We start from the raw sequence: 14,033 nt of genomic DNA on the forward strand, positions 1-14,033 counted from the left end.
AAATTCATACTTTAACTGTTGTGTTGATAGCATTAATCTGTTCACAAAGTGGTTTAGCTTAGTAATTAGTGTTAGTTGCATATTCTTTACAGAGCAAGTGTAACAGGAACATGAAGAGGTTTATTATCATGAATGAGGTGATGATTGATTCCCAAGTGCTGCCATTGTTCAGAGTGAAAATAAGTGTTATAACCTACTCCTTCATATAGTCTGTTCTCTTCACAATGCTCATTGATAATTCATTGTTGGTAGTAACATTATTTTTTGTGATACTTTATTATGGCTGTGTTGTCTACATTTTCTTCCCTGTCTTACGTACCCTGTCCCACATGACTTATTTCAGGGTCACATCCAATGTTTCTTAACCGTCTGATAACTAGAATGAAATTTAATTTGTCTTCCCTTTCTTTTAAAAGACCTAACTTCATTTTCTCACAATGTTGGTAGCAATATCAGGAAATGCTTCTTCATTCAGAGTGGTCAATCTGTGGAATAGACTTCTGGATGCAGGAGTACAGGCGAAAGCCTTGGGATTATGTAAGAAATATTGTAATAGGATATTATAAGAGAGAAGCTGAAGAATGCTTTTGGATAAGTGTACCAAGGTCCTCCAAATGATCTTAATATTCACAATGATTTGTGAAATGAAGAAGTCTAATTGAAATGAAGAAATCCTCACTCGAGATTGTTCATATGGATGGTCTAAATGTAGTGTTACAGTGTCCAGAATGAAAAGGTGGACACAAACAGTACTTTGCCAAATTCTGAATGTAAGGAGAGATTTCTGCAAGAGAGGTATTTATGCTGTTAGCTTGCTTTTTGTCCCTTATTATTCAATCTGTCAAATTAATATTCCATTCATCAAAATATCTGAAAATATCTATCCATCTACATATCAACATGCACATTGAAAAACTTCCATCACCTATCGGCATAAAAATCGTGATTGCCTCATCTTTCCCAGGCACCAAAAAAGAACCAAGTTAGCTCTGAGCACATCTGGACTGGCCCCTTGGAAATTTCAGCCACCATGATGCATTCAGAGATGATGAATTATATGTTTTCTTTTCACAATAAGTTCCTGAAGAACTTCAGCCCACGAGAAAAACTACTGCTTCCAAATACTTATACTTCTTTTTTCATAAATTTACAGTACCCAATTCTTTTTTTTTTCCAATTAAAGGGCAAGTTAGTGTGGCCAATTCACCTACACTGCACATCTTTGGGTTGCGGGAGTGAGGCCCACGCTGACACGGGGAGAATGTGCAAACTCCACATGGACAGTGACCCGGGGATGGGATCGAAACCGGGTCCTCAGGGCTCTGAGGCAGCCGTGCACTTATACTTCTAATATCACCTCCTTTCAGTAGCCTTTAGTGCTGTGCTGAACTGGCATACCTTTCAACTCACCGTAGGAAGTGATGTGAGACATACATGTAATAAAAATCTCATTAATAATAAAAACCAAATGACATAAAAGCTTTCAATTTGCACACTAAATTCCCATCAGTTAATATCCCTGTTCCCAGATATTGCCAACACAGCGAAGTGTTTCCTGTGTACAGATTCAATTACACTGGTATCAAAGTAATCAGCACGAACACAAACTAGTTTCTTTGAAGTTTGGCTTGTGTACTGCCATTCATTCAAAATGATCACACAGCCAACGGATCAGATCAAAGCTCTGCAGTCCTGCCACATCCAATTGTGAATGGTGGTGCATTTGTAAACATGGGAGCAGCAGGCCCAACAAATATCCCCACCCTCAATGATAGGGGAGCCCAGCACATCAGTGCAAAAGAAAAGGCTGAGGCATTTGCTACAATATTGATATAGTTCAGCCTCTTCATGATGTCACCAGCATCGCAGATGACAGTCCTCAGCGACTTTGAGAACTGACTGAAGGCACTGGATACTGCAAAGGCAATGAGCCTTGACAATATTCTGGCCACAGTAGGACTGTTGACTTGTACTCCAGTAGTAGCTGTGCCCCTAGCCAGGCTGTTCCAGTGCAGTTACAACACTGGCATTTGCCTGACAATGTTGAAAATTACCCAAGTGTTGATTATCCACAAAAAGCAGGAAAAATCCACCAGGCTAATTAACACCAGTTTACTCTTGATAATCAGCAAAATAATGGAAGGTGTCATGGACAGTACTATCAAATGGCACTAACACAGCAGGAACCTGCTCACCGATGCTCAGTTTGGATTCTCCCAGGGCCACTCAGCTGCTGACCTCATGATCTTTTTCTTCTTTGGCGATCACTCACTAATGAGTATGGTTGTCCACCTAAGAAACTCTGTGTTACTTGTCATAGGTTCTGTGGGTCCTTGCGAGGCTGATGAGCCCAATCCTAGAGCCACATCTTTGCCTGCATGCTTGGTAGGTTTTTCTGGGAAGTAGGGTTGGTCCTTGGACACTACATCGCTGGTATTCCCTTTCGGCGTCTCCTCTTCCCGTTGGGGGTCTTTGAATAATTATTTCCTTCAATCAGGAGGTTCCTCCAAGTAGGTCTTTTCTAAACAACGAGTATTTGTTTCCATGTCAACCCAATACCCGCTACCCACCTTCCCATGCAAGCCTCCCTGAACAGGGGCCGGAATGTGCCGACTAGGGGCTTTTCACAGTAACTTCATTGAAGCCTACTTGTGATAATAAGCGATTATTATTATTAACATACTTTATAACTCATATTCAAACTTAGTTTCAAATCATGCCCAATCCATACCCCCATCCACCACCATTTTCCCTTATACCCCAATGCCAACTCCTCAGTATCTTCCATGGGAAGACCTTAGGACTCATGCTAAGATTAAATTAAATAAAGTTCCGTGTCTATTGGTGACTTCACTATTTTTAAAAAAGAAACACTCTTTTATACAAACCCAGTCACTACATTCCATCAAATGTTTAATCAATCATAGAAACAAACATTTAATTCAAGTCCCTAAACTCTTTTAAAAACAGGCATCTGAACTCATAGCACCACATCAAAGTCTTTCTTTAAAAAAAATATATTTTTATTGCCATTTTCAAATTTTAACAGTTTGACAATATTTACAGAGTGTGATGTTTCTTATGGACAATTTTACATAAACCCCTTCTGTCAGCCCCCCCCCCCCCCACTGCTCCGCCCTCCCCCCCCCGTTGATAGTTGGACTCCCTCCTGGCACCACCTTTCGCCCTGTATGTCGTATTGCTATATTTCTTTCCTTCCTTATGCGATTCCTGCCATTATCCTTGTGGGTTTTCTGGGGGGGCCACTTCCTGCCCCCTCCCCCCCTTACTCTTTTTCCATGTATCTCCCGGAGATGTATATCCCTTCCTTCCTTGCCTCCCCCTCTCTCCCTTGTTCCTCTCTGCTTTGTGCGCTCTTGTCTGCCCTCATCGGTCCCCCCCCCCTCTTTCTTCCGAATCACTATTGGCTTTGAACAGGTCTTGAAACTGGCTGACGAATAGCCCCCATGCTTTGTGGAAGTCCTCGCCCAGCCCTCGCCCAGGTGGAGAAATTTTGTCAGATCTGCCAGCACGTTTTCAGATGTGGGTGGTGCTGCCGATCGGCAGCCGAGCAGGATTCTCCGGCATGCGGTTAGGGAAGCAAAAGCCAGGGCATTAGCCCCCTTCCTCATATATAGTTCTGGCTGCTCCTGTACCCCAAAGATTGTCACTATCGGGCATGGCTTCACCTTCACCCCCACAATCTTGGATATTGCCTCGAAGAAGGCTGTCCAGGGCAGCACGGTGGCGCAGTGGTTAGCATTGCTGCCTCAATTAAGGGGAAACTTAGCGGGGCCAATCCACTTACTCTGCACATCTTTGGGTTGTGGGGATCAAACCTACGCAAACACGGGGAGTGTGTGCAAACTCCACACGTCACACGGAGAGTGACCCAGAGCCGGGATCGAACCTGGGACCTCGGCGCCGTGAGGCAGCAGTGCTAACCACTGTGCCAGCATGCTGCCTTTACTCCAGATTTTTTTTTTTTTTACACATTTAAAGGCCAGGAGATTTAAAGCCTTTGACAGCTCCAATGAGTTGGACAGTTCCAAATGCCTTGAATGTTTGATAGTTCAAATGAAGCTGACAGCCCCCTTGACAGTTCCAATGAGTTTATCCACATTTTGCGCACATCTATGTCTATTTTCAACAATCCCAAGGGTGCTTGACCTCTCCCAAAAGGACATCTGGCTTCTCCCAAAGGTATGCCTGGACATATCCAAAAGGGTACCCTCTCTCTTCAAAAGGGTACCATATCTCTCCAAAGAAATCTGGGAGCTTCAGACCTACTTCGTAAAGGTTTAAAGTCCACCAGTTGTGTTTTTGAAAACCCAGTTATGAAAATTGGATGCATTTGAAGGCAGCTGCACCTTTACAGAAGCAGCTGCCTGCTTGAATTATGGATATGCAAACTATAACCCATCCCTGTGCCCCTATTGGTGAAAATAGTAGATGTCGGGTTCAGGGCAGGACTTCCAGATTTGGGTCTCCAGCACCACTTTGACTAAGCCAGAGACCCTCTTCATTTTCATGAAAATTCAGATCCTTATCTCAAGGCGGGAGCTGTGCTGAGATCGTTTTTACAAAGCTTGTGTCTTTCAATCAATGCCTCTGGAAACATTGAATTTGTCTCCTGACGTTTTGGTTTATTCATGAAACTTGATCCTATATGATATCAACATTCTCTAATCTACATTGGTTGCAATATTCTTCATCAGGCACAAATGGAAAATATAAATATATTTATAATGTTTGAAATAATAGTATGCAAGCACTAAATCCGATAAACGTGTAAATGCAATGTTACTTGGGGGTCTCTTTATAGACACCAGGACTTTATGCTTGATGTAGCGCAGCATAGGAAAGACATATTAATAATAATATATATTGTTTTTCATTAAAACCTATGGTCATTCAACACGAAAATCTTTTAAAAAATAAATTTAGAGAACCCATTTTTTCCCCCAATGAAGGGGCAATTTAGCGTGGTCAATCCACCCACCCTGAAAATCTTTGGTTTGTGGGCGAGTTCCACGCAGCGACGGGGAGAATATGCAAACTCCACACAGACAATGACCCGGGATCGAACCCGGGTTCTCGGTGCCGTCAGGCAGCAGTGGTAACCACTGCGCCACCCTCAACACCAAAACCGATTGGCTGAAAATTGAAGAATGGATAATTGTGTTTCCGCCTTATCAATTTTCCAACAGACTAAAAGATTGAAGTCTCAGATTGGAGTGTGAGTTAGTTATGTACTAGAACAGAAAATATAAATTTGGTCACAGGGTGTGGACATCGCTGGCTTGGTTAGCATTCATTGCACATCCTTAATTGCCCTTGAGAAGGTGGTGGGGGGCTGCCTTCTTGTACCACTACAGTTCATGTGGTGTAAGTATATCCACAGTGCTGTTAGGGAGGGAGTTACAGGATTTTGACCCAATGACTGTGAAGGAACAACAATATAATTTTAAATCTGAATAGTATGGCTTGGAGGGGAACTTGCAGGTGGTGGTGTTCCCATACACCTGCGACTCTTGTCCTTTCGCGAGTGGAGGTTGGGGGATTGGAAGGTGCTGTTGAAGGAGACTTGGTTAGTTGCTGGAGTGTATGTTGTTGATGGTACACACTGCTGCCACTGTGTGTCAGTGGTGGAGGGAGTGAATGTTTAAGGTTGAGGATGGGCTGTTTGTCCTGGATTGTGTTGAGCTTCTCAGCACCATGCCCAAAGGTGTTCGGACATTTTTCTGCCCATGGATTACGGTGGTCACAATGTTGCTCAGTGGATCACCAGTGTAAGTCGCCAATCTGGCCTTGGTGTCACCCAGGCTGAGTGCCAGGTTTTCTGTGCATAGCTGGTGGAAGGTCTGCTGACCAATGATACAAATGGTGGCTCCTGTGTCCATCTCCATCACTAGGGGGTGTCCATTCACCTGCAGTTTGACCTGAAATGTTGTCACCTTTGGAGCTGTGATGCAGTTCAATTATGTTATGTTGTCCTCCTCAGGTGGGGCCACCTTGGCTTGGGACACCCCCTCATCGTCTGTCCAGGGTGGCAGGCTCTCTGCTTATTCTGGCGGCCTTGATTTCCCCGTGATCTATACCCATATGCTTGTCAATGCTATTGGAACCCCCTTGTCCTCAGGGGACGTGTCCGGCTGATCTGCGGAGGCTCCAGAATATTGAGCCTGGATACAGTGTTGTACCCTTGGTTGTCGCTTTGCAGGTCACCTGGTCATTCGGGCACTGCCCTGGGATGTCGCTGGAGTCTGATACGCAGGTCGAGCAACACTATGGACATTATAGTCCATGGAACCTGGAAGTTTCTGCACTCCATTTTCCAAGTTTTCCGGGTACAGCGCTAGCTCAATGGCCCTTTTAAAATCCACTGTAGGCTCCACCAATAGCTTCCTCTGTGTGGCCATGTTGTTGATTCTGCACACCAGCTATACCTCAGCATTCAGATACGGTCAGCCCAAAGTCACAATGCTCAGCCAGCTGTCAGAGTCGCGTTAAGAAATCTGCTCCGTACCACAGTGTTGACCCTGTACCGTTGGATAATTACTGATGGTTTTGGTTCACAGTGGTTAGATACCAGTGCAACCAGTTCCTCAGACGATTTTGAATCCGGAGCAACCGAGTACGTGAGGCTTTTTATAATACCAAAGGTTGGAGTCCAGCAAGCTGTCAGGAGGATTATCTTTTGCCGGTCCTCTCCCAAGATGCCATTAGCCTGAAAAAAGTATCTCATTCACTCTGCGACTTGAGCTCAATCTTCGAGGCCTGTGTCAAAGACCTCCAGTTTCCCAAAATATGGCATTTTTGAAAGCTATCTCCACACGCTGCTGTACTGCAATCTTCTGGAACGGCTGGGGTGTTTAGATTTTCTTTTTCCTTGTCGCCTCTTTAATGACCAGGAAGCAGTGATTGGAAGTATTTAGATTTAATTAAGGTAACATACAGTCTGGCCATAGCAGCAAACTATTTATGCTACATAGTCCCATTGGGACAACCAACATGCCGGTCCCTGCTTGGGCCGGCTTTTATGCTCAGTCTTATGAGGCCCAGCTGGGTCGGCTCTGCTCACTAGCAGGGAAACTCATAGTCCTCAAGCCCCACAGAGAGATCAATTATGGTTTCCACGTGGGCCTTGTGGGCATTATTACATACACCATAAACCTTTCAGAGCTAACAGCTTGAGTTACTTATTTAGATTCATTCAATTCGTGGGCAGCACGGTAGCATTGTGGATAGCACAAGGGTCCCAGGTTCGATTCCGGCTTGGGTCACTGTCTGTGCGGAGTCTGCACATCCTCCCCGTGTGTGTGTGGGTTTCCTCCGGGTGCTCCGGTTTCCTCCCACAGTCCAAAGATGTGCAGGTTAGGTGGATTGGCCATGATAAATTGCCCTTAGTGTCCAAAATTGCCCTTAGTGTTGGGTGGGGTTACTGGGTTATGGGGATAGGGTGGAGGTGTTAACCTTGGGTAGGGGGCTCTTTCCAGGAGCCGGTGCAGGCTCGATGGGCCGAATGGCCTCCTTCTGCACTGTAAACTCTATCTATGTAAAACAGCACATTTTCCTTTGATGGCCTGAAGATTCTTTGCTCTTATTTTTTAAATAAATTTAGAGTACCGAATTCATTTTTCCAATTAAGGGGCAATTTAGAGTGGACAATCCACCTATCCTGCACATCTTTGGATTGTGGGAACAAAACCCACGCAAACACGGGGAGAATGTGCAAACTCCACACAGACAGTGACCCAGAGCTGGGATCCCGGCGCCATTAGGCAGCAGTGCTAACCACTGCACCACTGTGCTGCCCCTTCTTTGCTCTTATGATATGAGAATGTGCAACTACAGATATTCAGTTTTCTATCCCACATACAATGCAGTCCTAGCTGAACCCTGGGGACAGATCACCACTCAGATAGCAGGCAAAGTGTGCATCAGACATCCCAGTGTTTTAGCAATAAATTGACCAAATATTTGCTACCGTTATTTGATATACATGATGCTCAGTAATAGTCGGTGGTAGATAGCTTTTGAATATCTGACCTCTCAAGTCAGAATAGTTCGAATTTCTAGGCTGGAACAGTCATTTAACTTTTATGATGATTTAATATTCTGAACAAGCTGAAAGTGATGACCTCCGTGAGGCCTGTTAGTTTCCAAAATGAATTGTGGAGATCCTACCGGGAAGGGTTACTGTTATTTTCTCTTACCTCATAGATAAGTTTACTTGACTCATCTCTGATTTTATAGCATTAGCCATAATCTTAATCCCAAATATCTGACAGTTTTGGGCTTTAACCCCCAATGGCCTATCTCAATAAGATTGCCATCCAAAAAGTTATTAATGGCAATCACACCAGTTACTTAAATGACTTTTAATCAAAAATAGTTTACTGAATTATTGGGAGGGAATTGACCAAAGAGAAGGTCACAGAAAATTCATATAAAGCAGATAAACCAAACGGTGTAGGGAAAGGGTAGAAACAAAAAGCAAGAGTCAGAAACATCATGTGATTTATAGAGTTAGATTTATTGATATAGAGTTATGGTCACGGTGTTCCGATCCCAGTTGATGTTATACCTGGATGGGAAGATCCCAGAATGGAACCCTGGCTCAAAAGACGCGGGGCTGGATTCTCCGCCGGCAGGATGTTCCGCTTTGCGGGCAGCCCGTGGGTTTCCCGACAGCGTGGGGTTGCCCTACAATGGGAAACCCCATTGACAGGCCGGTGGAACGGAGCATCCCACCGGTGGGGTGAAACAGAAATGTGGTACGGCGGGGCGGAGAATCCAGCCCTGTAATTTTCCTATTTTAAAAAATAAAACGTGGAGGAACAGATCACATGACCCCAAGTGGATTGCCACGCAAGTCCACAAACTCCACTCCCAAAACAGGCTTTAAAATCTTCTCTCATAATTATCCTTGCCCTCAGCAGTTTGCATTCCAGGTTTTCCCAATGACGATTTTAAACAAAACTACCACTCCGCTTTTAACAGCTAATCTAGTCCAAGGTTTTACACAAACCCCTTTTCAGACTTTTTTGTCTTGAGTGCTGTGTAAACTGCTCACAATTGCCTTACCTTTCAATTCTCAGACTGTATTAAAATGACATTAAACATTTATCGACCTCTTGGAGTCTGTTGTTCCACTTTAAATCTAGTGAGTGAAATTGTCTTTTTAAACTCAAAACATTTTGTTTACTCTTCCTTGAATTCTTCTGAACAATTCTTCTGAACTTCTCTGATCTCCTAACTTCAAGTGTGGGTTCCAGTGGATCAGAGGCCCCTGGTGGCTGGGTTCTGGGCAGGGTGGCACCCTGGCACCCCTGATCCCACCTGGGTACCCTGAGCCTGGTTCCCTGAAAATGCCACCTGGGTGCCACCCTGCCAAGATGCCGTACAGGTGGCACTACCAGGATGCCTGGGTGACATTACTCCAGTGCCGGATCAGGCCCTGGCATAAGGACCATTTGACTTTCATTCAACTGAGCTCGTCGCTGTATATTTTCTTCAGCTGGCTCTTTCTCAATGCTCAGCAACAATAACTCAGAAATGTGCTATTACTTCAGAAAACATAATAGATGGATTTATATGGATTTATGTATTTCACTGCTAAGGCAGATTGAAAATGGCACAGCTGCACCACGAAGATATACATATTGTGCTATTCACAACAAAAACAAACTTCTATGGATGACTGTTGCTAACTACACTGGAATCCACCTACATTGAATAAGATGTCCTTCATTGTCAGATTATTAAGTAAGATTTTCTCGGCATTTCTGGCAGTCAAAAATAAGTAGATGTTGATCAAAATGCACCTATAGTGCACCAGGAATGTTCTTCTATTCTATTTGAATCCCTAAAACGTACATAAAAACTTATTATGTCACTCTTACTTGAGAGGAGGTTATCTTTACTTGTACAAGGAGGACGTAACAAATGAGTTAATAACAAGGGCTAATGGCTGAAGCTATATTTGACATTTCGGTAATTAGATTACAGGACTAATGTTGAGGCTGCTTCTATTGGTATGAAACAAATTATTTGTCAAACTCTTGCAGTTTTGATTACGAGAAGTCATAATCGAGTCTAATTTTCAGCTGACTTTTGCACAGTTAAAATGTTGGAAAATTAGAATGATACACTCTATTGCTATATTGATATTTTCATATTTTCATTGTAATGAGAAATGCATTTATAAGATTCTCACAACTTCCCACAGGGATGCTGCTACAGGGGCAGAAGCATTGAAAAGTGTGATAATTTATAATTAGTCTTGTAGTTAAATTTCTTTTATATTAGAGCAAAAATGTTGACATACCAAACTCGTCGAATAAGGATTCCACAAAGCTTGTGCCATTCCGACAATCAGATGTGTTCATGTACATATATTTAGTCTCTGAAGGAAGAGACACAGCAAAATGTAATTATACAAAGGCAGAAACCAAGTAATCAGACACTTTGAAGCTTCAACTTCTACATTTCTAGTAGTTGATAAATTTACACGTAATGGTCTGAACAGAAAATGCTGTGTAGAACTCCAAATTAAAACCATAGTGTGTAAATGTCATTGCGCCACTGTTTATTCTGTAGGAAGTTAAAATCCTACTAATTAATGCCTAGCTCTGCCCACTTAGGCAGAGAGTCATTTGATAGTAAAGCATGTGTCACATAAAACAACCTCAAATTCCTAGTGAAAATAATTAAAGCTGGTGAAACATCTGAATGGAAAACAGCTAAAGCATTTCAAGTTAATGTAAACGGTGGTTCAAAAGTTGGATCCTAAATTCACAGCGTCTCTTAATCTCTACACTTGTAATTTCAGTCGATGTAAGCTTTGGTACAGTGATTTTTTTTGTTTTAAAAAAAAATAAATTTATTTTCAATTAAGGGGCAATTTTAGCGTGGCCAATCCACCTGCCCTGCACATCTTTGGGTCGTGGGGGTGAAACCCACGCAGACACAGGGAGAATGTACAAACTCCACACTGACAGTGACCCAGGGCCGGGGATCAAACCAGGGTCCTCAGTGCCACGGTCCCAGTGCTAACCACTGCGCCACGTGCCGCTCAGCTTTTGTACAATGATAAGCAGCTCATAACCACTACTCCTGCAGCATTCTAAAGCAGATTCTTCGAAATGCTGACCAGAATTCCAAAAAGAAACACACTCCAAGACAATGATATTCAACGCTAGGCTCAGGTTTATAACACCGTTTCATTTCCAGTTACTAGTATGAAAGCTGTTACCTTTATTTTTTATGTTTCTGGAATACACAGAAATAAGTTTCAAAGTTCATTCACCTGATGTGGGCGTCGCTGGCTAGGCCGGCATTTGTTGACCTGCGGACTGGAACTTCAGAGATCGGGGTGCCATTTTGAAAGGGTGCCCTGATCTCAATGACGTTGATGGTTCTCCACCCATGGACTGTTGTGTTAATCACCCTGGGGTAACACGGACTGCAACTGGATGCAGTTGTACTTGAAAGTAGACCCCAAACTTTGATGTTAGTTCATTACGATTTATTGAACTTGTTAAGCAGTGCACATAGGTCGCTGTGGGTTTGACACTCTACTAATCTAAGCATGCTTACTATAACTAACAAGACCAGACTAGCTCTGAGCCACGTGTAGAAGGTGCTCACTGATATGTACACCCTGGCTGTCACTACAGCTGTCACCAGTGGAAAGAGGCAGAGTGTTGATGCCTTGTGTGTTTTATAGTGGGAGGCCACTTCTAGTGTTCTGCCTGGTGATTGGTTGTGTTCTGTCCTGTGTGTTGATTGGCTGTACTGGATGTCTGTCACTGCCGGTCTGTATCCATTATGTGCATGAGTGCATATCATGACATGGACAATGCGACCCCCTGCAGCCATGGGTAATGCCCCCAACCCTCGACCCCCAACAGGCAACTTCCTCATCACTAAAGGTAAGTGTGAGCTCCTCCCCACCACCCAGGCATGAGGGTGACCCTGTCCCATACATCCTCGTGGGCATTGTCCCACCCCTCTGCCAAGTCAGCAAACCCAGCTATGGGGTCGCTAAGGGACCCCCAATTTAGGGCCCCCCACTTCTAGGACCCCCATCACTCCCCAACCTTCATGACGCCTATCCACACCCCCTTTCATGGGCAAGGTCCTCCTCAGGGCCCACCCCTCAGCAGTGTCAAGGCACCCTGGCATTGCTCATGGCAACATGACAGTGCCAAGGTGCCCAGGTGTGCCCTGTCCGCAACTGCCTGGGGGGCTCCAAGGACCTTTGAGCCCTCTCATGTGGCCATCACGCCAGGTCCCCATTTGTGGAGACCAGTACTCATCGGCACCCAAGTGAAGCCTCACCGGTGCGGGTGATGACACCTGGGAGTCATGAGAATGCGGCCTCAAACAGGCCGCGCATATTTAGATGAGCCTGATGCCTCATTTAAATCTGAGTATCTGGATCACACTTTCCATTTCAAGCATATGTGTAGAATTCTGCAACCTAATGTTGTGGAAAGGATACCCAGAAGTACAATAAAGCAGCCTCTATTCTCAGTTGTATTGCAGAAAACCCTGCGGTGTACCAACAACAGGCCTCAGCCCTGCTCCGAGAAGAGCCCCCCCTACTGCACCAGTGTGACATGTTCTTTTCCATTTTTTCCCCCACACCTGATTAAGCTTGACAATTCCAACTCGGGAAGAGTTTGTGTTATAAGAACAGCCCATTGGAAACAAAAGATTTTCTCTTTGGGAATTGACTCCAATAAAGCCCGCCTCCTGTTGGCCAGCCACGCAGTAGCAGTAACTGTGATGAAATCAAGGTTATGGTGCATCTCCTCCCCAGCTGAAGGGGTAAATGAGGTGAGCAAGTAACTGAAGGAAAATATGTGATTGTGAACCAAACTTAATATTTCATAAACTGGACATTAGTCCCAACAAGGCTTTGTTTCAGTTAGAACCTAATGAATCGGCATGGGAGGAAAGTAATTTGATTTATGGTACTGACCAGAGGTTGGTTGAAGTCTCTGCAACATGCTGCTCACTGTCATTGTCTTCTCTCTGGTGGTGGCACTCAGATACTCGTGGTCCAATAATTTCAGTAAGAGATTCAGTTCTGGGATCAGCTGCTCCACCACTGAAGAATGAAAAACAAGTTCTTCAATTATCCCGCCACACAATTGTGTTTCCCCGGGTAAACTACAGTAGTGACCCGTGCAACTTCAATTAAGACTCCATTCACAATGCTCCTCAGATACAGAAGGATGCTTCAAAGCATTTTAAAATGATGAAGAAATGGATATGGTGGCGAGCAAGCTCGGCGAAAAGAGAAGGGAATTGAGATATTGGGATGGAGAACCATAAATACAGTTGAAGAGAGGGGTTTTTGAAAGCAAGGCGGGGAGATGGAAAGTTGGAGAATATTCAGTACTACAATTCTAAAAGCCAATGCCAGAAGGAGAAGCTGGTAATGGCTAAGGAACGGGATGAGGGCACGAGGAGAAGTACAGTGTTAGGTGGGTAGACAACACATGGAGAGTTGGACAAAATCAATGGATGAACACATAGAACACTGTGATCTCTTGATACATAACCGTCCATTAAGAAGAAAATGTGTATTTCCGCCAATTGCGATAATAATTCAATACCTCAAATTGTTTCTAACACTTTGCCAACTGTGACAGATCAGTAATCATTATATCGTACTTCCTCCTCGGGCTGATATTTGCAGAAAACCAGGGCCGGGCTTCTCCCCTACCCGGTGTGGCAGGGGGTCCCGGCGTAGCGGAGTGGCGCCAACCACTCCGGCATCGGGCCTCCCCTAAGGTGCGGAATTCTCCACACCTTTAGGGGCTAGGCCCGCGCCGGAGTGGTTTCCCCTACGCCGACTGGCGCCAAAACCGGCGCCAATGGCCTTTGGCGCTACGCCGCCCGGCGTCGGGGCTGGCCGAAAGGCCTTCGCCGGTCCGCGCATGTGCCGGTGCGTCAGTGGCCGCTGACGTCACCACTGGCGCATGCGCGTGGGGGGGGTCTCTTCCGCCGCCGCC

General features: G+C 44.6%; 1 protein-coding gene across 4 annotated transcripts in view; it reads right to left on the reverse strand.

The window, feature by feature from the left end:
• The window catches only part of afap1l1a (actin filament associated protein 1-like 1a), a 220,486-nt gene that overhangs the window by 79,680 nt on the left and 126,773 nt on the right, over positions 1 to 14,033 (reverse strand). For all 4 annotated transcript variants that reach the window (XM_038795505.1, XM_038795506.1, XM_038795507.1 and 1 more), the window contains exons 2-3: positions 12,995 to 13,123; positions 10,334 to 10,411 (exon numbers count right to left, since the gene is read on the reverse strand). In XM_038795505.1, the coding sequence (XP_038651433.1) occupies positions 10,334 to 10,411; positions 12,995 to 13,123 (207 nt within the window). The remainder of the gene's footprint in view (positions 1 to 10,333; positions 10,412 to 12,994; positions 13,124 to 14,033) is intronic.

Source organism: Scyliorhinus canicula, chromosome 4 (genome assembly GCF_902713615.1).
Source record: "Scyliorhinus canicula chromosome 4, sScyCan1.1, whole genome shotgun sequence".
Taxonomy (NCBI): domain Eukaryota; kingdom Metazoa; phylum Chordata; class Chondrichthyes; order Carcharhiniformes; family Scyliorhinidae; genus Scyliorhinus; species Scyliorhinus canicula.